This window comes from Leopardus geoffroyi, chromosome B4 (assembly GCF_018350155.1).
Source record: "Leopardus geoffroyi isolate Oge1 chromosome B4, O.geoffroyi_Oge1_pat1.0, whole genome shotgun sequence".
NCBI lineage: Eukaryota > Metazoa > Chordata > Mammalia > Carnivora > Felidae > Leopardus > Leopardus geoffroyi.
Window position 1 is genome coordinate 133,484,973 of NC_059341.1, and position 21,544 is coordinate 133,506,516.

Here is a 21,544-nt window from a genome sequence, read left to right on the forward strand (position 1 = left end):
CAAGTTACTTCCCTGTGGGAGCTTCAGTTTCCCCCACTTAAAATGGGGATGAGGACGCTGGGGTTGTTGACAGAATGAGACGCATTATTCTGTGGAATGTGCCTGAAACATGCCTGATACATAGTAAACCCTCAGTAAGTGTTCACTGTCAACGTTAGGACCCCTGACCACCTCCTAGGTTTCTTCATTTAAGTGTAATGGATGACAAAGCATTTTATAAATGACACTCAGTATTTGTGTAAAGGTTCATTGTTACTGAAGGCAGATGGTGGCGGTTCACGCAAAACTAAATCTACTATTTATTGGGCTGGGGGCCACTAGTAATAGCCGGCCGTGATAGCGTGCTTCTTTGTAGGTGCCAAGCACTATTCTAGACCCATTTACATACATTAAGTCATTTAATCCTTGTACCAACCAAATGGGCAGAATACAGTCTTGCTCCTCATTTTACAAGTGGAGAACTGAGGTTAGCGCAGAGAGGTTAAGAAACTTGCCAGGGTAATCACTGCATATGCGGTGGTGCCAGGATTCAAGTGTGGCTGAGAGTCCTTGCCTTCAACCACTCTAGACCACCCCTCGTAGTGGAATTCTATTAGAGATGCTATATGTGCATTATCTCATGCAGTTCTCAAAATAACCCCATGTGGTAGGTACTCTTTAACATATAATGTCATCTGCATTTTTTTTTTTTTTTTTTTACCACCGAGGAACCTGATGCTCAGAAGGGTTAAGTACGTTGCCCGGAATCATATGGCCGGTAAACGGCAGAGCCAGGATTCAAGCCCTGGCCCTTCAGCATAACCTGTACTCTCCCCGAGAGGACACTGGGAGGCTGGGGTCTACTTCTAGCCCTGCCACTAAGTCATAATGTGACCTTGGCATCTCTGAGACCCAGATTAAGAACCCCTGCGTTTTAGGTAGTCTCTATAGAGACCCTTCTATCGTTAATTCTGATTCCAGGCTTCTGTTTTTTCCCTTCTGTTTATAGCTTGACGCCCAGCCCCCGCCAGTCCCCCATGGCCCCATGGAGCCGAGAGGCGGTGCTCAGTCTGTACCGGGCCCTGCTGCGCCAGGGTCGAGAGCTTCGCTACACTGATCGAGACTTCTATCTTGCCTCCATCCGCCGTGAGTTCCGGAAAAACCAGAAGCTAGAGGATCCTGAGGCCCGGGAGAGGCAGCTGGAAAAGGGCCTGGTCTTCCTCCACAGCAAATTGGGGGGGATTATTTAGGATCCCCTCCTTTCCCCTCTCCTCCTAATTCCAAGGGAAAGAGTTCAAAGGTGTCTTCGTAGACACTCCTGCTCTTTCCCATCCCTACCTCACAGATGCAGTAAGCAGTCTCAGGTAGGTAGACACTTAATCCTATAGGTTTCTTTCTTTCTTTTTCTTTTTTCTTTTTGATGCAGGGGGCCAGGAGAGGGGACAGTTTCTTTTCAGTGACCATAGTCTTTCAGTCATTAGAAATCAATGGAGGAATTAGAGACATTAATAGAAGTAAGTTTCCTTATTGAGAAAAAATAGGCCTTGCGTTTCAAGGCCCGCCAGAATAAAATTATTATCACCATTTTATTTCCTGGAACATTTTACTTCTGAAAATGTTACAGAAGATCCTGGTTAAAAGTATTAGAGCTCAGTTCCAGGCTGGCTCACTCTCAGTGGATTCCGTTACCTTATGGGTCAGATCACATTCCCCAGACATGACTATATTCTGTTACGACACAGCCTACAAAGCAAGCATAGTGTGTGTGGACTTCAAGGGACCGTGTCTGGGTTCAAATCCTGGCTCTGGTGCTAATAGCGGTGGGACTTAGGGCAAATCACTAGACTTTTCCAAGCTCCCATCTCCTCATTTGTAATGGAGAGAACGGTACCTACTTTGTGCAGTCGTTTTGAGAATCCAGTGAGACTGCGTACACACAGCACTTGGAATGGTGCTTAGTAGGTGGTAGGTTAGCTCTGTTTACTCCTGATACCAGTGTTAACAAGAAGTCCCTCTATAACCTAGTGATTATATTTAGTTCGGCAAGTTTTCCAGAGGGCCTTCTATGGCCCTGGCATGTTCCGGCAGGCTCTGGGATAAAGGTGAACGATACGGTTCATCAAGGGACTTGGTCTGATGTGGAGATGAACGGAAAGTAATTCCAGGGGGAGCAACTCTGTGCCAGAGGGTCACATAAAGAGCTTGGAGATGGGGACGAGGACGTAATTCGGCCTGAGGAGGGAGGTGGTAGGGGGGGTCATAGGTGGCTATAGAAAAGGGCCGTTTGAGGTCCGCCTCAAATGAGAAATAGAAGCTTGCCATGCAGACGGCCAAGAACGGGCAAATATGGCGGTGGGAACGGTAGTCTGGAAACTTGAGTCTGCTGTGGCGGGCACAGCACGCCTGTGGGGCGAGTGGCGGGAGTTGAGGTCGGGCCGAGTCTGCAAGGAGACTGACCCCCCTGGCGAAGAGATTGTGACATCCGATAGGAGGGGGACGGTCACAGCTCTGGAAAGCAGGGGAATGGCACTGAAGAGGGATCGTGGCGGTGGCCGTGTGGAGAACAAGTTGCTGACGAGAGAGCGGAGGCAGCAAGTCCGGCCGGACGACCCTGAGCGACTGGGGTGATGGGGCAGCTGCACTTGCATAGTGTGCGCGGCAGCGGGGCTCGGTGGCCAGTTGGCTGAGGCTGGGAGCGGAGAGAGAAAAACGAAGGATAACTGGGGTATAAGGCTTGCCGGCTGGGCGAGGGTGCTGTTTTCCATAGAGGGGGAAAGTGGCCGGGGGGAGCGGGGAGCCTTATGTAACAGCTTTCGGTTCCCCTCGGCCACTGAGGTTGACTGCAGACTCGCCTTCGGCAGGGGAGGGCCAGGGGAGGGTTGATGCCCGCGGGAGCCTGCCTGCGCCGGGAAGGGTAGCGGATCCGAAAGAGAAATCGTTACTGAGTCTCTGTGTCCATCTGTTTTCCCTGTGAGTTGGGTTACAGATTGCCTTCACCACCTCCTCAAAAAACCAGAAATCCGCCCCCCCCCCCCCCGCCATAGGGTTAACGGCTCATTTGTGCCACAGATACGATAGGATCTATGTGTCAACAGCGCTGGCCCTGGGGACACGGCAGTGAATGTGCCAAAATGCCTCCAAGAAGGTTAAGGTCTTCTGGCTCATAAGATGTGAACGAGGCGGGGTGGCAGGCCTTAGGACTCCTCTGCACTACTCTCCGGCAGACGAGCTCTGGGTTCGGATCCTGGCCGCGCAGCTTACCGACACGATAACCTTGGGCCAGTGACTTAACCTCTGCCTCCGCCTCTTCATCTGTACGTTGGAGGTAACACTGCGACCCCACGGTGGCGGCGTAAGGATTTGGGAATTAACACGTGTAACGGGCCCAGCACAGTGACTCAGCGAGTGTCAGTTGTCCTCGTGTGCGCTCGAGCCAGACATGTTGAAGACCTGTGGCTTTCTCAAGTAAGAGAAGTTGAAATTTTCACGGTTCTGTGCGGTCTGCCTCCGAAGCTGCAGGGCCACTGTTACGCCTCATCCCCGCTCCTTCGGGGCAATGAGTATGTCCGTTCCCGTTTTTGTACCTGGGGCGACAGGTTAAATAACTGGCCCGGAAATGTCACCGGCGCTGAGACCTTCCATCCCCAGCCCTGCCTGCCATGTCAGTGCTCCTCCTCCTTCTTTGTCCTCTTCTTTTTAAAAAACGTTTTCATTAGTTTTTAGTGTAGAGCTCAGTAGCAGTGAGAATATTCACACCGTTGGGGCACTTGTGGGGCTCAGTTGGTTAAGCATCTGACTCTTGATCTCAGCTCTGGTCACCGTCTCACGGTTCCTGGGATCAGGCCTTACGTGGGGCTCCGTGCTGACTGTGTGGAGCCTGCTTGGGACTGTCTCTCCCTCTCTCTGCCCCTTCCCTGCTCATGGGCACGTGCTCGCTCTCTCTCTCTCAAAATAAATAAACTTAAAAAAAAAAAAAAGAATATTCACATTGTTGCATAACAGATCTCCAAAATGTTTTCATCTTGAAAAACTGAAACTCTAAACCCAGTAACCAACAGTTCTCTTCCTTGATGGCACTGAGGAGCCAGGCTCCCCCACCCCCCACCCCCCTCCCCCTTCCCCGTCATGCCAGGTGGATTCTTGTGTCCTAATAGGCAGGCTAAGCCACAGAACCGGAGTAGACAATGTACGGTAGATAAGCAGTCTAGACTGAAACAAGTTAGGTTTTAGAACAAGAGCTTTTATCTCGCTGTTGAAGCTCATGGACATTCTCTCTTCTCCCTGGTCACCGGTGGCATCACCTGGTCCACAGATGGGGGGAGCACACGGCACTAGATAAGGGAGAGCCTTCTCACAAGCTGCCAACTTAATGGTCTGGGTCTGAGGTGTGGAAGAGCATCAGTGTGAGCTTTAGAGGCCATTTCTTAGCTCTAGCTCAGAAGGTAGAATGTAACTGAGAGGACAGTCTGGACTGCTGCCTGCCTTCTGGAAGGTGACCTTTTGTCCTGTGAATGGAAATTGTAAAAGACTTCACGATAGCTCGTACTTGTGGGGTACTCTTCCAGTTTATAAAGCGTTCACATTCAGTATTGTAGATGTTTTTTCCTCACTACAACCTGCTGATTCAGGCCACGCGGGGGTAGTTATCCCTTTTCGTAGCTGGGGTGGTTAAGTAACTTAGGGAGGTCACTCAGCTAGTAAATCAGGGCTCAAAGGCAAGTACTCATCCTCAGAGTTGCCGGCTTGAGAACTCAGGCTCTTTTCTGTTATGCCACATCACTGCTTCGTTCTTACCAGCCATCAGATGGGCCCTGGGTTAAATGGCCCAGGGAGGCTCCTTCTGGCTTTCACTTGGGTGGAGGACATCCCCTTCTGGTCCTGCTGCCTCACGTTCAAGGAGGTGCCTGCATCCAGTGTTTCTATTATAAACATATCAGTAAAGGTTCTTTTGTTTAAAAGAAAGAAAACGGGTGTGTGGGTGGCTCAGTCAGTTAAGCGTCCAACTCTTGATCTGGGCTCAAGTCTTGATCTTCCAGTTTGTGGGATTGAGCCCCACGTCGGGCTCTGCACTGATAGCGCGGAGTCTGCTTGGGATTCTGTGTCTCCTCTCTCTGCCCCTTTCTTGCTCTCTTTCTCAAAAACTAACTAAATAAAAAGAAAACACTGGTCATTGTTATGTGTGGAGAACACGTGTGTAAAGTGCTACTCTGTCCTGATTGAATTACTCTGCTTTGGCCAAGTTTGATCTGTGCCATCTCTGTCTCAGTGGCCACTGGAGGGACGATGAGTAGTGTTCTTCCCTGACCCCACCTGTAATGTATAGTTTAACTCTTCCCCTTGGCCTTGCTTGCTCTGTGCAAGTGGGAACGTATTTCATTTGGCCAAGTAGTCTCCCATTATGTCCCTAAGCCCGAAGCTTCTGTTGACCGGAAAAGGTAGAGAAAAGTGCCACCAAAGTTGTGAACTCTGGTTAGGGAAAAATATTTTTGGACTTGACAATGACTCTTAGTTAACTCAGTTGCTGGAAGTAGTAGAGTCAGAAACGTTTTCCCTCCCGTTCCCTTCCCTTCCCTTCCCTTGGCCGGGGAGGATAGAGGCAAGGGCCAGGAGAGGTGAAGCCAGCAATACCTAGTTGTAGCGGTATTAGAAAGAAGGTTACGGGGGCGTCTGGGTGGCTCAGTCGGTTAAGCGTCTGACTTTGGCTTATGTCATGATCTTGCGGTTCATGGGTTCGAGCCCCGTGTCGGGCTCTGTGCTGACAGCTCGGAGCCTGGAGCCTGCTTCCGATTCTGTGTCTCCCTCGTTCTCTGCCCTTTCCCCATTCATGCTCTGTCTCTGTCTCAAAACTAAACATTAAAAAAAAAAAAAAAAGAAAGAAAGAAAGAAATAAGGTTACTTACACTGGAAGATGCACCCAGGGATCCTGTCTCTGTCTCCTCCCATCCTGGGCATGTTGGGACCCCGAGTGGTGCACAGCTGGCTTTCCCTGTGTAATTCCTGGGGTGCTGGACGCGGGAGGTCGGAGAGCAGCAGTGGTAAGAGCAGCGCTCAGATCTGCACCGCTTTGCCATCCTTCCTCTGTGTCGGCCCCACGGTTCTCACGGGCTTATGTGGGGACGCGGGGAACTTCAGTCAGGATGACTTCATTGTTGCCAGGGAGCAAGTGTGTGCTCCCCTTGCCGGAGCTCTGTACGAGAGGCCGCCTCTTTGGTCTTGAGCCCATGAGCTCCTTTTTAGTTCATTTTTCAAGTGCATTTGGGTAGATGGGGGTGTGTGTGTTTGTGTGTGTGTGTGTGTGTGTGTTTTCCCAGTTAACAGCCAAGCCTACAGCATCCTTGGGGTTTACACTCAGTGTCACCGTGCCAGCCTCACCTGAACTCCTTGTGCCCCCCCCGCCACCTGAACACTTTCCCCAAGAAGCAAAGCATTTGTCAAGTGGGAGTGTCCACAGAGTTATTTTTCCCTTTGGACCTTTCTCATGTGTGGACTTGAGGTTATGTCTCCGTGTGCAGTAGTCTGGTCCATGTTATTATTATTTTTTTAACGGTTTATTTTTTTTGCAGAAAGTAGAGTGGGAAAGTTTGGTGTGGGTAAAGGGTAAACATGATGGTAGGAAAAGCAGCCTATTAGGAGCTGGAATCCTGAGTTGTGGAGGTGACTCTGCCACTCCCTGTCTCTGGGGCCTCTGGCAGGTCACCTCCCTATGTGTGAAGTGGCGCCATGGGACTGGATGAGCATCTGCTAACCTAGTCTATTAGGTGAGACCTTCTCAGGTCTCACCTTACAGGAAGTGGTAGCCAAAGGATCAAAACAATCTACGCTACCATGGTGGGAAGGGAGAGGGAGAGGGTTGAAGTGCATGGTAGGGTAATATAATATAATATAATATAATATAATATAATATAATATAACATAAGAAGGGATTGACGGACACTGAGCTAAGGCTTTCTCTTTCTACAACCTCAGTAGATTGGTGGAGAGATTTTGTTCACAATGAGCTCGATCCATTCTTCCCCCTCCCCCCCTTGCATATGCAGATATGTCATGGGGCATGGTATCTCTCCCTTGACCCTAGAGCATGCAGGCTAGAGGCAGGAGGATTTGGGTTGCTGGAATTCATAGAATGCCCTGTCCCTACTGCGGCGTGGCCTGATGGGGGAGGGAGGAGGGGTGGCTCTTGAGTCCCAGGTGGTGATGGCTGTGTTCTGACTTCGTCCTCAGGTGAGAGATGGCAGGCTCTGGTGAGCGCAAAGGCAAGAAGGATGACAATGGCATCGGCACGGCCATTGATTTTGTGCTCTCCAATGCCCGGCTGGTGCTGGGGGTGGGCGGAGCAGCCATGCTGGGCATCGCCACACTGGCAGTTAAGCGGGTAAGTGGGCGCAGCCAGGGCCAGGGGTGGGGGAGGCGGATGAGGCTGCCTCTGTAAAGTGGAGCTGACCTTGAATGAGCCTCGGATACTGCTAATGGGGGCATAACCTGGAAATCTGACATTGTTAGATGAGCCCATAGGAGAACTCAGCAAGTCTACTTCTAGGACTCCGCCCTGAAGAAATCAGTGGCAATACAAATAAGTCTATCCCAGTGAGTAAACAACTACAAATAACCAAAATGCCCTTCCTTAACTCCCCGATTTGAAATAGCAACACTCCCACCACATACACACTTCCTATTTCCCTTTTCTACTTTATTTTTCTTAACATCTATCTCTGACTGCGTACGTCACATTTAACTTGTTTATTACACGTTGCCTGTATCCTTCCACCGCACTGCAGACTCATGCGGGCAGGGATTGGGTCTCTGTGTTTTACTGCTTGACTCTGTGCACCTAGAACAACGCCTGGCATGTAGGAGCCACTCGGTAAATATCCGTTAAATAAATGAATCCGTGTTCAACATTATGGTACGTTCATAAGGTACAATGCTGAATAGTCAGAAAAGGTACATAATGTTGACCACTGGGTTCGTTTTCAGTGACAGTGGGGAGATGATAAAAAGGATGAGTGAAAAAAATCCAGTTTCGCAAGTATACGTAGAGTAGGATCCTAAGTATATACCTACATGTTTCCCAGCAGGAGCCAGACCAAAATATTAACAGTCGTGTCTGTGTTGTGTCCTTATGGTAGATCTGTTTCTTGTTTGCATCATTTAGTATTTCCTGAGATTTTCTGCACGGAGCACAGTGTTCCATAATCTAGAGTAAAACTAAAGTTATTGAAAAATAGTAGTCGAACCCCCTAGGGCAGAGCTGCTGAGAAGAAGGGAAACGGAGGCAGGAAGCTTCCTATGCTGCGGCCTCTGCTATTTCAGATGTACGATAGGGCGATCAGTGCCCCTACCAGCCCCACCCGCCTGAGCCATTCAGGGAAGAGGAGCTGGGAAGAACCGAACTGGATGGGCTCGCCCCGACTGCTGAATAAAGAAATGAAGACAGGCCTGAGCCGGTCCCTGCAGACCCTTCCCACAGACTCCTCAGCCTTTGACGCAGGTGAGGACAAGGCCCCCGCCCCTCCGGGGCCTCTCTCTGGGTGCTCAGTACCGCCCCCGCTTTCAGCAGACCTTTCTTGAGCGCCCGTGTGCCAGGCACCGTGCTCGCACTTTCGTGCCAGGCCCTCCTTTCCGGGGCCGAGGCAGCTGTGGACTGAGCGAGCGCGGGAAGAGCTCATGTGCCTCTCTCTCTTGCCTTGGCAGATACATTCTGCCCGCCCCGGCCCAAGCCATTGGCCAGGAAGGGCCAGGTAGACTTGAAGAAGTCACGGCTCCGCATGTCCCTGCAGGAGAAACTTCTTACTTACTACCGGAACCGGGCGGCCATCCCTGCTGGCGAGCAGGCTCGGGCCAAGCAAGCTGCCGTGGACATATGTGCCGAGCTCCGGAGCTTCCTGCGGGCCAAGTTGCCGGACATGCCGCTCCGGGACATGTACCTGAGTGGCAGCCTCTATGACGACCTGCAGGTACCAAGGTGGTTCTCACGAAGGGTAGGGTCGGGTGCTGACCAGGATGCTTCTCCGGGGGCGCCTGGGGGGCTCAGTCAGTTGAGCGTCAGACTTCGGCTCAAGTCACGATCTCACAGTTCGTGAATTCGAGCCCTGAGTCGGGTTCTGTGCTGACAGCGCAGACCCTGCTTCGGATCCTCTGTCCCCCGCGCCCCCCCCCCCCCCCCGCCACCCCTCCCCGGCTTATGTGCCCACGAGCGCTCTTCACTCTCTTCATGCCCTCTCAAAAAAAAATAGTAAAACATTTAAAACAAAAAAAGCCGTTTCTCAAGAGTGCTCTTGGTACAGAAGATCGGTGTCCCAGGCGTGCCAGAAAGACTGAAGTCTTAGGTCTTACTGTTTCTGAAGTCTACCTGCTGCCGTAGCCCTTGTTGTGTCTTCCTTAACCCTTTCTGTTTTTTCGTTTTTTTTGTTTTTGTTTTTGTTTTTCTTTTTCTTTTTTCTTTTCCTTATTCTGACAGACTGGGGTTCAAATCCTTGCTCTGAACGAATTCGTCGTTTCCTTTATTGATGGGGGAATACAAGATGGTGGGACCTGTGTTTGGGGAAAGTTCTCCCTTGAGCAGATTAAATCCCTCAAAACCTTTTTAATTGTGCTCCAACAGGTGGTGACAGCTGACCACATCCAACTCATCGTGCCCCTGGTGCTGGAGCAGAACCTGTGGTCGTGTATCCCTGGTGAGGACACCATCATGAATGTCCCCGGCTTCTGCCTGGTTCGCCGTGAGAACCCGGAGTATTTTCCTCGTGGTAGCAGCTACTGGGACCGCTGCGTAGTAGGGGGCTACCTTTCCCCCAAGACGGTGGCAGACACATTTGAGAAGGTAGTGGCTGGCTCCATCAACTGGCCAGCCATAGGGTCCCTCTTGGACTACGTGATCCGACCGGCACCACCCCCAGAAGCCCTGACTTTGGAAGTGCAGTATGAGCGCGACAAGCATCTCGTCATTGACTTCCTGCCGTCGGTGACCCTCGGCGACACCGTCTTGGTAGCCAGACCACACCGGCTGGCCCAGTATGACAACCTATGGCGGCTGAGCCTGCGGCCCGCAGAGACGGCACGCCTGCGGGCTCTGGACCAGGCCGACTCGGGCTGCCGATCTCTGTGCCTCAAGATCCTCAAGGCCATATGCAAGTCCACTCCGGCTCTGGGCCACCTCACTGCCAGCCAGCTCACCAACGTCATCCTCCACTTGGCCCAGGAGGAGGCTGACTGGTCTCCAGATATGTTGGCCGACCGATTCTTGCAGGCCTTGAGGGGACTCATCAGCTACTTAGAGGCCGGAGTCCTGCCCAGTGTCCTGAACCCCAAGGTGAACTTGTTTGCAGAGCTCACTCCTGAAGAAATAGATGAATTGGGATATACTCTCTATTGCTCCTTGTCTGAGCCGGAGGTGCTGCTGCACACGTAGGGCAGGTGAAGGCCAAAGTGGACGTCAGGCGGTCAGACCCTGGCTTCTCCGTTAGAAACACGTGGCTGCACAGCTGGTGCCTCACAGGGTCCCTAGGTGCCTCCTATCTTGCTGGTCATCGCCCCGGTCACTTCATGCTGATTAGAATGCCATCTCTTTGCCTCCTCTTTTCTCACCCAGCCCTTTCTATTTTTGTTACCAAACACTGTGCTCCTGCTCCTCCCCGCCCCCTTGCTCCAGGCTGACTTTTCTGGAATGAATTGAGAAGGTGAAGCACTGGCCTGACCTGAGCTGCTGTTTTGCAATTTGGCCCAGGTTTTCTGCTCCTGTCTGCCCTTTGGCCTGTTTTCTTTCCAGTGTCGCCTCTGTCTGTTCCTCTTGTTCACGCCTTCTGTTTTGCTTTTCTCCCTGGAGCATATCTGCCTCGTCAAGATGTTGCCTTTGAGTTGAATGTCACCGAAGCGTTCTGATCGGCACGTTTCCGAGCTGAGCTCTGCAGAGTGAGCGCTCAGACGCTATTTAGAATTTCTGGGGTTAAAACCGGGAGAAGAGCTGGCTCTTGACCCAGGTTCCTGGAGAAGCAACCCATGCCCCCCACGTCCTGACCAGCTCAGATTCCTAAGTGCTGAGAAGGTCCCTCCTGGGAACACGGTTACTGACCCACGCAGGAGTGAGGCTCAAGATAAACTGGATGCAAAGTTGCCTGGAGATTGTGTTTTTTAGTGGCCATCTGTGAGGGTGCCGCGGGGGAGCTGGAGGTGGTGAGGGGGGCCTGGGGAGGGTGCGTGTGCCTGGTGTTTAGACCTCCCCTTTGGCTGGTCCAGATCAGCTGCGAGAGCGGAGTGGCAGGAGGACAGGAGGACGAGGGAGGGAAGAAGGGGCTGCCTGCCGGGGCACCGCCCCCCCTGCACAAGTGCTGTTGTTCAGCCCCTTCCTTGCTTGTTGCCAATTAGGACGAAGCCTTCGAGGACACAGCCTTGGGGGAGGTTGACAGGTGTCTGAACACTAACTGGAAAATCCAGTCACCAGTCGAGGCTTGGTGGCCTCCCATCAGGCCCCGCCCCTCTAGGATGCTGCCTCAGAGCAGGAACCGGCCCAAAGCCAGCCCTTCCTTCCCCAGCTTCTGCCACAGGAACGTGAGAGCCGAGCGTGCCGAGCCCCCCAGGCACCATCGAAGGGCCAGCAGACTTGCGCTGACCTCTTCCCCGTCCTGTCTCAGCCCGCTCCTGGGGAGATTGGTGCTACCTAGGGAGAGAGTTCGTGGATAAAACACTGGGGGGGGGGGGGGGGGGGGGGGCGGCGCGGTGCAGCTTGCTCTGCCCCCTCTTGTTTCCAGCTGCTAAAACTGCGCTGTGTGTATTGCAAAGTATCCTGAGGGTGGGGAGGAGTGTTTAATACACGACGTCTGTGCGTCTTGTGTTGTGCTTTTGTCCTGTCCGTGGCAAGAAGCCAGTAATAATTGTTTCTGATCTGCCCATCCAGTATTTCGTTCTCCCATCAACTTTTATTATTTTTTCTATTCTTCCTACCTCTCCATCGGTGAGATTCTGGTGAAGCTCTCCACAGCTGTCTCGTTCTTTCCCAACGACAGCAGCATGAAATGACTCTAAATAGCATTGAACCCTCAACTACCTTTGAATTTAGGGTAGACGGTCCTGCCCCCTTCTTGTCATGGGTTAGGAGGGTGAACTAGGGTTAACCTCGACTCTATTGGGAAAAATTTCCTGCTCCTCTCTATGTATGCAGAGGTTCCTTAAAGTGGCTCAGCTCTTTCATTTGTATGAAGCTCCTGAGAGAGAACGAAACATAAAAAACCCGGAACCCTGAGAGAGATTCTGCACCCTGGCTGTTCATCAGAGTCAAATTAGGGTTTAAAGGAAATCTCTCTGCCTGAGTGCTGCCCTCGGTGACTGGCCTGGAGGGGATGGGGTGGAGCCTGACCTTGGTGGTTCCGGAGCACGGAGCTCGCCTCTCAGATCCATTAGAGGGAAAGGAGAGGGGAGGCTGCAAAAGAGTGGGTTAGTCTTCATTGAGGTAAAGCAGTCGGTTTTCCCAATGTATTATAGAGTCTAGTTTTCTCAAGCTGGCATCTCTGACCAAATTGCATGTAAAGCATTGGAAGGAGAGCTGGAAAGAAACAAAAGATTTTAAAGACTTAAGCCCAGATTATCAAAGCCAAGTGTAACTGCCATTTGGGTTTATCTCTTTTCTTAAAGAGCAACACGGGCATCTCTGTCTCTTAACTGTGTTTCACAAAACCAAAAACCGTGGCTTTCCCGTTTCACAAGCAAGAACCACCTGGAAGTCCTCAGAACAAGAAGCAGTGGAAATTCTTGGCCCTGGTCCTAGTGGGTTTGGTGACTGAGACTAGGCAAGCCTTGTAAAATGTGGAAGATTGTCCAGTGTGTTGAGGTTCTTGGATGGAAGAGGACAACATTCTGCACCCCCTCCTGATTGTTTTAATCTTTGGGGAAGGACGTCGTGCCTTTCCCCACCACTCTCCTGCCTATGTACCCAGTAACTCCCACCTTTGCCTGAAGTCATGGCACCAGCTCCTACTTCTCTGGAAATTTTTTTGCACCATTTATGTTAGCGAACCACAGAGTTAGCCTAATGCTTAAAAATATACTCATTGTCTCGAAAGCATAATCCATTCCAAAGTATATTTTGATTTTTTCCCTGGTGCCCCTTCCTGAAAAATGAGTTCAGGATAACAGTATTTTTATTCTATGCTTTGTCGTGACTGTTTTCCCCCTTCAAATAAATGATCAAAGTTAACGTTTGGAAAAGCTGTGTCGAGGCCTACGGTCTTTCCTCCTGGGTCTCGGCCCCTGCTGGTCTCCCTGTTTACATCCCAGATTAGCTGATTTTGCTCCCTTGTACTCCAATTTGAGAACTCCCATGGTTTTGACAAGGAATTAGCTTCATGATCACAATCTCCTGGAGAGGCCCCAGCGGGGGTTCTGTAAGTAGGGAAAGCCTGCATTGTGTTGGAGTCCTCTGCCGTAGCCTGTCTTCCTTGAGGCTGTGACCTTGCCTGGAAACTTGTGTTCACAGGGTTTCTTAGTACTCTGCTCTTCCTGCTAAAGGTCCAGGCCAAAGACAATGGTAAGGGACACTTAAGACTCGATCTGTTAGGCTGTGGCCCTTTTAGACACTGCTGGTTCTCAGTGGCCAAAATACTAGGTGAGTTTTTTGTTTTTTGTTTTTTTGTTTTTAAGTTTATTTTTGAGAGAGCAGAAGCAGGGACAGAGGATCTGAAGTGGGCTCAGCGCTGACAGCGGAGAGCCCCATGCGGGGCTTGAACTCCTGGGCTGTGAGATCACGACCTGAGCTGAAGTCACACACTTAACCAACTGAGCCACCCGGGTGCCCCCCCAGATGTGGGTTCCGAGATGGAGTCCAGCGCGTTTACCTTTTCGTTCAGATCACCTTGTAGTCTTTAAATTCTTGGTCCCTGAGGCCAAGTCCACCACTTGCCTTCCAGTCACTTGCCTGCCCTTCAGTAGCAGTTGATACATTCAGCTGGTAGATTTGGAATCAGTCACTGGTCTTTCTGTCCCACCTTGGCTAGGTCCACATAGAAGTAGCTTCGCCCTGAGACCTGGGGAACTGCTATCTTTTATTCTCCTTGAGGGAGGAAGTAAAGCTGGGGAAAATGATGTCCTTCCACAGCATGGAAAGAAAAAATAAAAATCTCCTTTCCCACAGCGTTGACTTGTGTGTGGTATGAAACATTTTCCTACAGGAGCGGTACTGGTTCTCCATTCTCAGCTAGAACCTCGGAAGTGCTTGATCTGGGTCTCCATGACAGAATGGATGGGACAGGTTGCCCCTGGAGCCATTCATCAATGACCTCTGCAGTGTCAAAACTGGGGCAACGTTACTTTCTTTAATTCTCAACCTTCTGCCTAGTCATCTGTAAGGAGGCACTGACAGGTCTCCTGATACATGCCCCATGGGTTCTTCGGTACACCTTGGAAGACTTGTGTAATGGTTCAGGGATACTTAAGTGCCTTTGCACGTAAGACTAGACTTTATATCTTGACATTTGTGATTTCTCCAAAGCAATACAAAAACCATACTTTGCAATATGCTTTACATGTACCAGTTGTTGGTTTCATCAACTCAATAAATACTAGTAGTACCAGCATCCCGAGGAAGCAGGATGATAAAGGAAAATGGGGAGTGGGGAGTGGGAGGTCAGGATCAGAAGACCTGAGTTCTAATAATAGTAGTAACCATTTATTGAGCATTTATCAGCACTTTGCTCAATGCTTTCCATACATAATCTTACTTCATTCTAAGCATAAGGATACTCATCATTAGCCTCATTTCACAGATGAGGAAACTGGCTCAGCAAGGATAACTTGTGTAACCAAGATGTCTCAGCCACTAAATGGAAGAGCCAGGATCCTTTTGTTGGAGTTGCCTCTAAAATCTGTCTTCTAAGCCCTACCCCATACTGCCTCCACGGAAAGCTGTGTGGCTTTGGGCCACACACCTCATCGCGTTAGTTCGGTTTGCTGTTGTAAAGAAATCGTTGGGCTAGACTGAATCAAAGCAATGAACGGACAAGGACGGCGCTCCCCACATTTTTTGACCTCACAGCCTTGCTACAGATAATTCTATGGCCCACCGAAATGGAGGCAGAAACTTAAGGTTTCTGCCCCCACAGGGCCTGACTGGGGAAGGGGACTGGAGGATGGTGAAGAGCTTTCTTGGCACTCTTCGTAGCTCCCTAATAGAGAGCAAAATGCAAGCCCTACCCTGGACCGCTGCTTCCAAACACACGAACCCTCCTGCACCCCGCAAGTGGGCGTGGGTTTTCAAGCTTCTCTCATTAGCGGCATTAGGGGGACTTGCTGAGAAGTGGTTAGGTTACACCGGGCAGTCGCAGAATTGGGCGTTAACTGACAGTGACAGATACCAGTTTAATAAAATCTCTTGGGGCAACTGCAGCTGCATAAACCAAAAGAAGTTCCTTTGTGATAGACTGAATACTTTTAATAGAATAGCAAACATTTTAGCAGGTTGGGTACGTAAAAATACCTTAAACTGGGCTATAGATTATCCATCTTCCCGCCTGGACTTGAGAGTTGACAGTAAGGATGCAGAGTTGGCCCTTTATGGTGGGTGGGCATGAAGCATTTGAGATCCCGACCGAGGTCGTCTGCCCTTTCAGCTACTTAAGGCCTTGCATATGGTGGAAATGCACACGAAATGCCACTTCCTTTCCCCTAATTTCATGTAGGGCCTGAAACTGGATGCTAATTCGGAGATTCACTGAGGGGGGCAGGAAGGGGCCACACGGGTTCCGGCCTGTCGTCACCATTGAACGCTCTAGATCGGGGAAGGAGCCGGCGCAGCCACGGGCCGCTACCTGTGCGCAGAGTTGCGGAAGCCACTGCAGCGGGAAATTAACCGAGACTGGCCCACCGAAAACAGACTCCAGCAGCGGGAACCTCACTCACCACTCCGCCCCTTCCCGCTCAGACCTGGGCTTTCTCAGCGAGAAGCCCTCCCACCTCGGGCTCAGAGCCAATAGAAAATCGAGATATATATGACTCACCATGTCTAACCAATCAGCTCGACGCTCGCTCTCCGCCAACATCTCGCGCGACCACCAAGCGGCCTCGAACCTCACAATAAAAACCTTCCTTGGGCAGAAAGACTTCTCTCCCCGCCTCCGAAGCTAACACCGGAAACGAGGTGTGTCTGAAGAATCCCTCCGCGCTCTCCCGCTCCAGAGGGGAAAGTGACTCTTTGATCTTAGTTGCCGTGTAAAGTAGTGCGCCCTTTTCCTTTCTTGAGACTCTAAAAATAATTCACATTCTTTTCACAGCTACCTTCTGGACATAAAAGTCGTAGGTTGGAGATAGTAGGGGCGTCGGAGGGGCGAAAATGAGTGGGTAGGAGGCGTGGGTCACGTGACCGGGGCGGAAGGATATGCCCTGTGATGCGTCCTCATAGAGGCAAAGTCTATAAAGGACCCACGGCCGGCGGGCCGCGGCCATTTCTCTCCCTCCCGCCTGTAAATGTAGAACTCCTGTGCGAGTGCGCGTTCTCTCTCCTCCGCTCCCCCAGGGTCCGCGGCCGCCATGGCGTATTAGAGGCAGCAGTGCCTGCGGCAGCATTGGCCTTTGCAGCGGCGGCAGCAGCACCAGGCTCTGCAGCGGCACCCCCCAGCGGCTTAAGCCATGGCGTAAGTATCGGGGCCGGGCCGCTCTGGCCGTGCTCCCGCGGGTCGGCGAGGGCATTCGGCTCGCTTGGGCGCGGCCTGCGGCCGGCGGCGTCCCAGAGGGGGAAGCGGTTTTACGAGCGCCCGAGACGCGTGACCCCTGTTTGGGTGTCCCCGAGACGCCGACGCTTCTGGTTTGGGGGAGCGCGCCCCGTCCCCGGGGATAGAAGTCCTCGACGACCCTGGCCTCCGATTCAGGGGCGCGTCCCCGTCCGGCTCCCAGCAAAACGTGGCAGGAGCCAAGATGGCGGCGGGGCAGGGCGGTGGCGCGGTGTGAGTCGTGGGCGGGTGTGGGCGGGGCCGGCGGCCCAGGCCGTATTTGGACTTGAGGATGGCGCGCCTTCCTCTGGCGGCCAGTGGAGGGACGGCCCAGCCCCGAGGGCGTCCATCTTGTGCGGCTTGACCGGGCGGCGAGGAAGGTGGACGCGATGGCTCTGAGGCCACGTGTTCCCTGTTCTCTGCTGCCGAGTGGAATTCTAGTTTGGCCAGTCTCTCACCAGGATGAAAAGATGAAGTTCTGGGACCGGCTGGTCTCTAGTGGGACTTGGTTTCTGGTTTCTTTTCAGGCTTTTCACGGCATCCAGCAGCAGCGTTGCTGTAACCGACAAAGACCTCTTCGAATCAAGCACATTCCTCGATTCCAGTAAAGTCCCGCGACATGGCCGAGATGATGAGCTTCCTGAGCAGCGAGGTGTTGGGGGGGGACTTGATGTCCCCCTTCGACCAGTCGGGTTTGGGGGCTGAAGTAAGCCTAGGTCTCTTAGACGATTACCTGGAGGTGGCCAAGCACTTCAAACCTCATGGGTTCTCCAGCGACAAGGCTAAGGCGGGCTCCTCCGAATGGCTGGCTGTGGATGGGTTGGTCAGTGCCTCAGACAACGGCAAGGGTGAGTAGGAGTCCTTTGCCTGCCGGTGGGATCTGAGCGTCGGGCTTGCTGCCTTGTGTATCTGACTCCTTTTCAATCTTTTGCAGAGGATGCCTTCTCCGGGACAGATTGGATGGTGGAGAAAATGGATCTGAAGGAGTTTGATTTTGATTCTCTGTTCAATATAGATGACCTGGAAACCATGCCAGATGAGCTTTTGGCCACTTTGGATGACACATGTGATCTCTTTGACCCCCTAGTCCAGGAGACAAATAAGGAGCCCCCCCAGACCATGAACCCAATTGGCCATCTCCCAGAAAGTTTACCCAAAACAGACCAGGTTGCCCCTTTTACCTTCCTGCAACCTCTTTCTCTCTCCCCAGGGGCCCTGTCCTCCACTCCAGATCATTCCTTTAGTTTAGAGCTAGGCAGTGAGGTGGATATCTCTGAAGGAGATAGAAAGCCAGACTCTACTGCTTACATTCTCATGATCCCTCAGTGCATAAAGGAGGAGGATGCCCCCTCAGATAATGATAGTGGCATCTGTATGAGTCCTGAGTCCTATCTGGGGTCCCCCCAGCATAGCCCCTCGACTTCAAGGGGCTCTCCAAGTAAGAGCCAGCTGTCTCCATGTTCCCTCTGTGGTTCTGCCCGCCCCAAACCCTATGATCCTCCTGGAGAGAAAACGGCAGCAAAAGTAAAGGTGGAGAAGTTGGATAAGAAGCTGAAAAAAATGGAGCAGAACAAGACAGCAGCCACTAGGTACCGCCAGAAGAAGAGGGCGGAGCAAGAGGCCCTTACTGGCGAGTGTAAAGAGCTAGAAAAGAAGAACGAGGCTCTGAAAGAGAGGGCAGACTCTTTGGCCAAGGAGATACAGTATCTGAAAGATTTGATAGAAGAGGTCCGAAAGGCCAGGGAGAAGAAAAGGGTCCCCTAGTTGGGGTTGTCAGCGGAGTATGTGCTTGTACATAGGCTTGTGCTGCAGCTGTGTGTTGTAATAAATTATTTTGTAGTGAAAGTACTTCTGTGAGTTGTGCTTGCTTTCTGATCTCTGGTAAGGCAGCCTTACCAACCTTGGCCTGGCGGTTGTGATCACCCCGGAGGGAGGGATTGGTTCAACTTCGTTGGACTTAAAGCCCCCTGCAGTAGGCTGCTGGGTGTTTTTCTCAAGTGGGGTTCAGGCCAAAGAGCTTTACCCTGAGGGAGCTCGTGGCCAGGAGGTACAGCCTGGCTTCTGCCTCCTGCAGCATTGTGATCTGTCCTTAAGTGCCCAGATAGGCCTGCCTGAGTCAAAGTTTCTCTTTTACATTTCTGTAGAGGCCTCTTCCCAGAACTCAGAAAAATGGGTCTTTGGTTTTTGCTGGGAGTTGAGGACCGACCTGTAGCTTGAAGTTCCTGGCCAGAGCTGGGCTCTAAGGCTGGCCGATGTCAGGACAGTACCAGGAAGCCACACTACTGCAACTTGGATTTCTCAAGTCTGAGAAGTCCTCCTTTGTCTGGAGTCCATCCTGGTCACATCACCTCATCTTGTGTGTCTTGTGGGTCTAGCTCTCCAGGGAGGGAGCCTTGGTTTTTTATCTCCATGGCAGTGTTTGAGCCCTTAATGTGTATTCTCAGTTCTGTGATAAGGGAAACCAGTGCATGAAGTCTTAAACCTGTTTTGCTCCTTGAGTTTGGAACTGGATGTGTGTGCAAGGTGAGGGGAGGCCCATGTTTCCCTGATTTTCCCAACACCTAGTGTTGGAATACAACCAATGACCCAAATGGGAACATTACTCTGAGGCATGGGGTGGGGGGGTCACAGTGGACCTTGGGCCTGGTACAGGTCTTACCTTGAGGTGGCAGAGATCCCAGAAGGCTGTGGGTCTCCCCAGAGTTTACTCTGCAGGGACCACCCATCTAGGTATTAGTATCACAGACAAGATCCCACCCCCACCCCCCAGCCCCATTTAAGCAGCTTAACTGCAGCTAAATATGTGGGGATTTACTGGTTGAACAGCATCTGCTCAGCCTCACACATTGAGATTACAAAAACTAAGTTCTATTCAATTTTTTTTTAAAGACCGCAGAGGAGCTTAAACTCAGCAACTGTGAGATCATAACTTAGGCCAAAGTTGGATGGAAGTTGGATGTTCAACCCACTGAGCCACTCAGGCGTCCCTAAAATGCCTTTTTTTTTTTTTTAAGTTTTTCTTTTTTTTTTTTTTTTCAACGTTTATTTATTTTTGGGACAGAGAGAGATAGAGCATGAACGGGGGAGGGTCAGAGAGAGAGGGAGACACAGAATCGGAAACAGGCTCCAGGCTCTGAGCCATCAGCCCAGAGCCTGACGCGGGGCTCGAACTCAAGGACCGCGAGATCACGACCTGGCTGAAGTCGGACGCTTAACCGACTGCGCCACCCAGGCGCCCCTTAAGTTTTTCTTTTAATGTTTGTTTTTGAGAAAGTGTGAGAGCAGGGGAGGGGCAGAGAGGGACACAGAATCCAAAGCAGGCTCCAGGCTCCCAAGCTTGTCCGCACAGAACCTGATGTGGGGCTCAAATCCACACACCGTGAGATCGTGACCTAAGCCAAAGTCTGATGCTTAAGCGACTGAGCCATCCAGGCGCCCCTAAGATGCCTTAAAAGATTTTTGAGCTGGGTGGCTTGGATAGGTGTCCAACTTGATTTCAGCTCAGGTGGTAATCTCCCAGTTTGTGGGTTTGAGACCCTAATTGGGCTCTGCACTAACAACACAGCTATTTATTTCAAAATAAATAAAACTAAAAAAAAATTAGATCTTAAGTAATCTCCACACCCAACGTGGGGTTTGAACTCCCAACTCTGAGGTCAAGAGTCCAGCCAGGCACCTCCAAAAAGTTTTTCATAAGGATTACCTCTTCCCCACTTCACAGATGTGGGAACCATGACTTAGGGAGGTTGAGTAACATCCCCCGCTACCAGGTGGATTCAAATCCAGGCAGTCTGACTCCACAGAATGTTTTTAAACGGTATGGCTCCATAATTCCTTATAGGAAGGATTATAGGGGGACCCCAGACACTTGTCTTAAACTGGGAGTTCAGAGAAAGCGTGTGTGGGTGCTAAGGTGGTGTGCCACAGATCACAAATGTGGAGGCTTTATTAAGATAACACCCATTGAAGGGGCCCCTGGGTGGCGCAGTCGGTTAAGCGTCCGACTTCAGCCAGGTCACAATCTCGCGGTCCGGGAGTTCGAGCCCCGCGTCAGGCTCTGGGCTGATGGCTCGGAGCCTGGAGCCTGTTTCCGATTCTGTGTCTCCCTCTCTCTCTGCCCCTCCCCCGTTCATGCTCTGTCTCTCTCTGTCCCAAAAATAAATAAACGTTGAAAAAAAAAAAAAAAAAAGATAACACCCATTGTCCACGTGGATCATCCCTGGTGGCTTTGGGAAGGAGCTGGAGGAGAGTGGGGAGCCTACAGCCATTGCCAAAGGCCCCCACATGAGCACAGCTGTCACCTGTGACCCCTGCTCTATGCCTCACTTCAGCTTTGTGACCTTACAGTTTTTAAATCCGAGACGGGAAATAAGAATCTACGACTACAAGTGCTTCCTTCTATCTACCCCCAACAGTATCTTATGCTTTGTATGACTGGGCAGCTGCCCCAGCCTGGGGCATGTGGGGTGGGACAGGAGGGGGACATGGAGAGTTGACAGGAGGTGAGAGAGACCACGGCCCTGGAAGTGACCCAGCCACCTTGTCACATCCAGTGCCAGTGAGATCCTCTGTCCTTGGAGACAGTGACCCACTCCCCCATTTGACTGAAGGGAAACCTTTCCCTGGGGTGCCCTGAAGGGCAGTGCAGACTAAAGGCTTAAGGCCAGGATGCTGGGCTATGCCCCTTCTCAGGCCCCTGTAGCTAAAGACTCCCCAAACCACAAAAGGCAGGGATGGGGTGGCCCCTGTAGAGTCTGTAGGCTCAGGCCAGGGACCATGCTCGGACTTCGCCCTCCTTCACTCTTTGCTGTGCTCCAGCCACAAGGGCCTTCCTGCATCTTTCTGCTAAGCTCATGCCTCCCTCAGGCCCTTTGCAC

The 21,544-nt window shown here is 51.6% G+C and overlaps 3 protein-coding genes across 5 annotated transcripts; all 3 read left to right on the forward strand.

The window, feature by feature from the left end:
• Positions 1 to 1,016: 1,016 nt before the first annotated feature.
• On the forward strand, positions 1,017 to 1,229 carry LOC123591501 (MIEF1 upstream open reading frame protein). Its single transcript, XM_045465893.1, has one exon. The coding sequence runs from the start codon at positions 1,017 to 1,019 to the stop codon at positions 1,227 to 1,229; it is 213 nt and encodes a 70-aa protein (XP_045321849.1).
• LOC123591499 (mitochondrial dynamics protein MID51) lies at positions 1,017 to 14,097 on the forward strand. Of its 3 annotated transcripts, none has more exons than XM_045465890.1 (5): positions 1,017 to 1,125; positions 7,201 to 7,351; positions 8,290 to 8,467; positions 8,671 to 8,933; positions 9,581 to 14,097. In XM_045465890.1, exons 2-5 carry the CDS (start codon positions 7,208 to 7,210, stop codon positions 10,385 to 10,387), a joined length of 1,392 nt encoding a protein of 463 aa, XP_045321846.1. In that variant the 5' UTR covers positions 1,017 to 1,125; positions 7,201 to 7,207; the 3' UTR covers positions 10,388 to 14,097. The 3 variants fall into 3 exon arrangements, with proteins under 3 accessions (XP_045321846.1, XP_045321845.1, XP_045321847.1); XM_045465889.1 differs by lacking the exon at positions 1,017 to 1,125 and adding an exon at positions 1,232 to 1,343; XM_045465891.1 differs by lacking the exon at positions 1,017 to 1,125 and adding an exon at positions 3,289 to 3,444.
• Positions 14,098 to 16,341: 2,244 nt separating this feature from the next.
• On the forward strand, positions 16,342 to 18,515 carry ATF4 (activating transcription factor 4). The gene is made up of 3 exons (XM_045465892.1): positions 16,342 to 16,592; positions 17,195 to 17,515; positions 17,602 to 18,515. Exons 2-3 carry the CDS (start codon positions 17,287 to 17,289, stop codon positions 18,429 to 18,431), a joined length of 1,059 nt encoding a protein of 352 aa, XP_045321848.1. The 5' UTR covers positions 16,342 to 16,592; positions 17,195 to 17,286; the 3' UTR covers positions 18,432 to 18,515.
• The last annotated feature ends 3,029 nt before the right edge of the window (positions 18,516 to 21,544 follow it).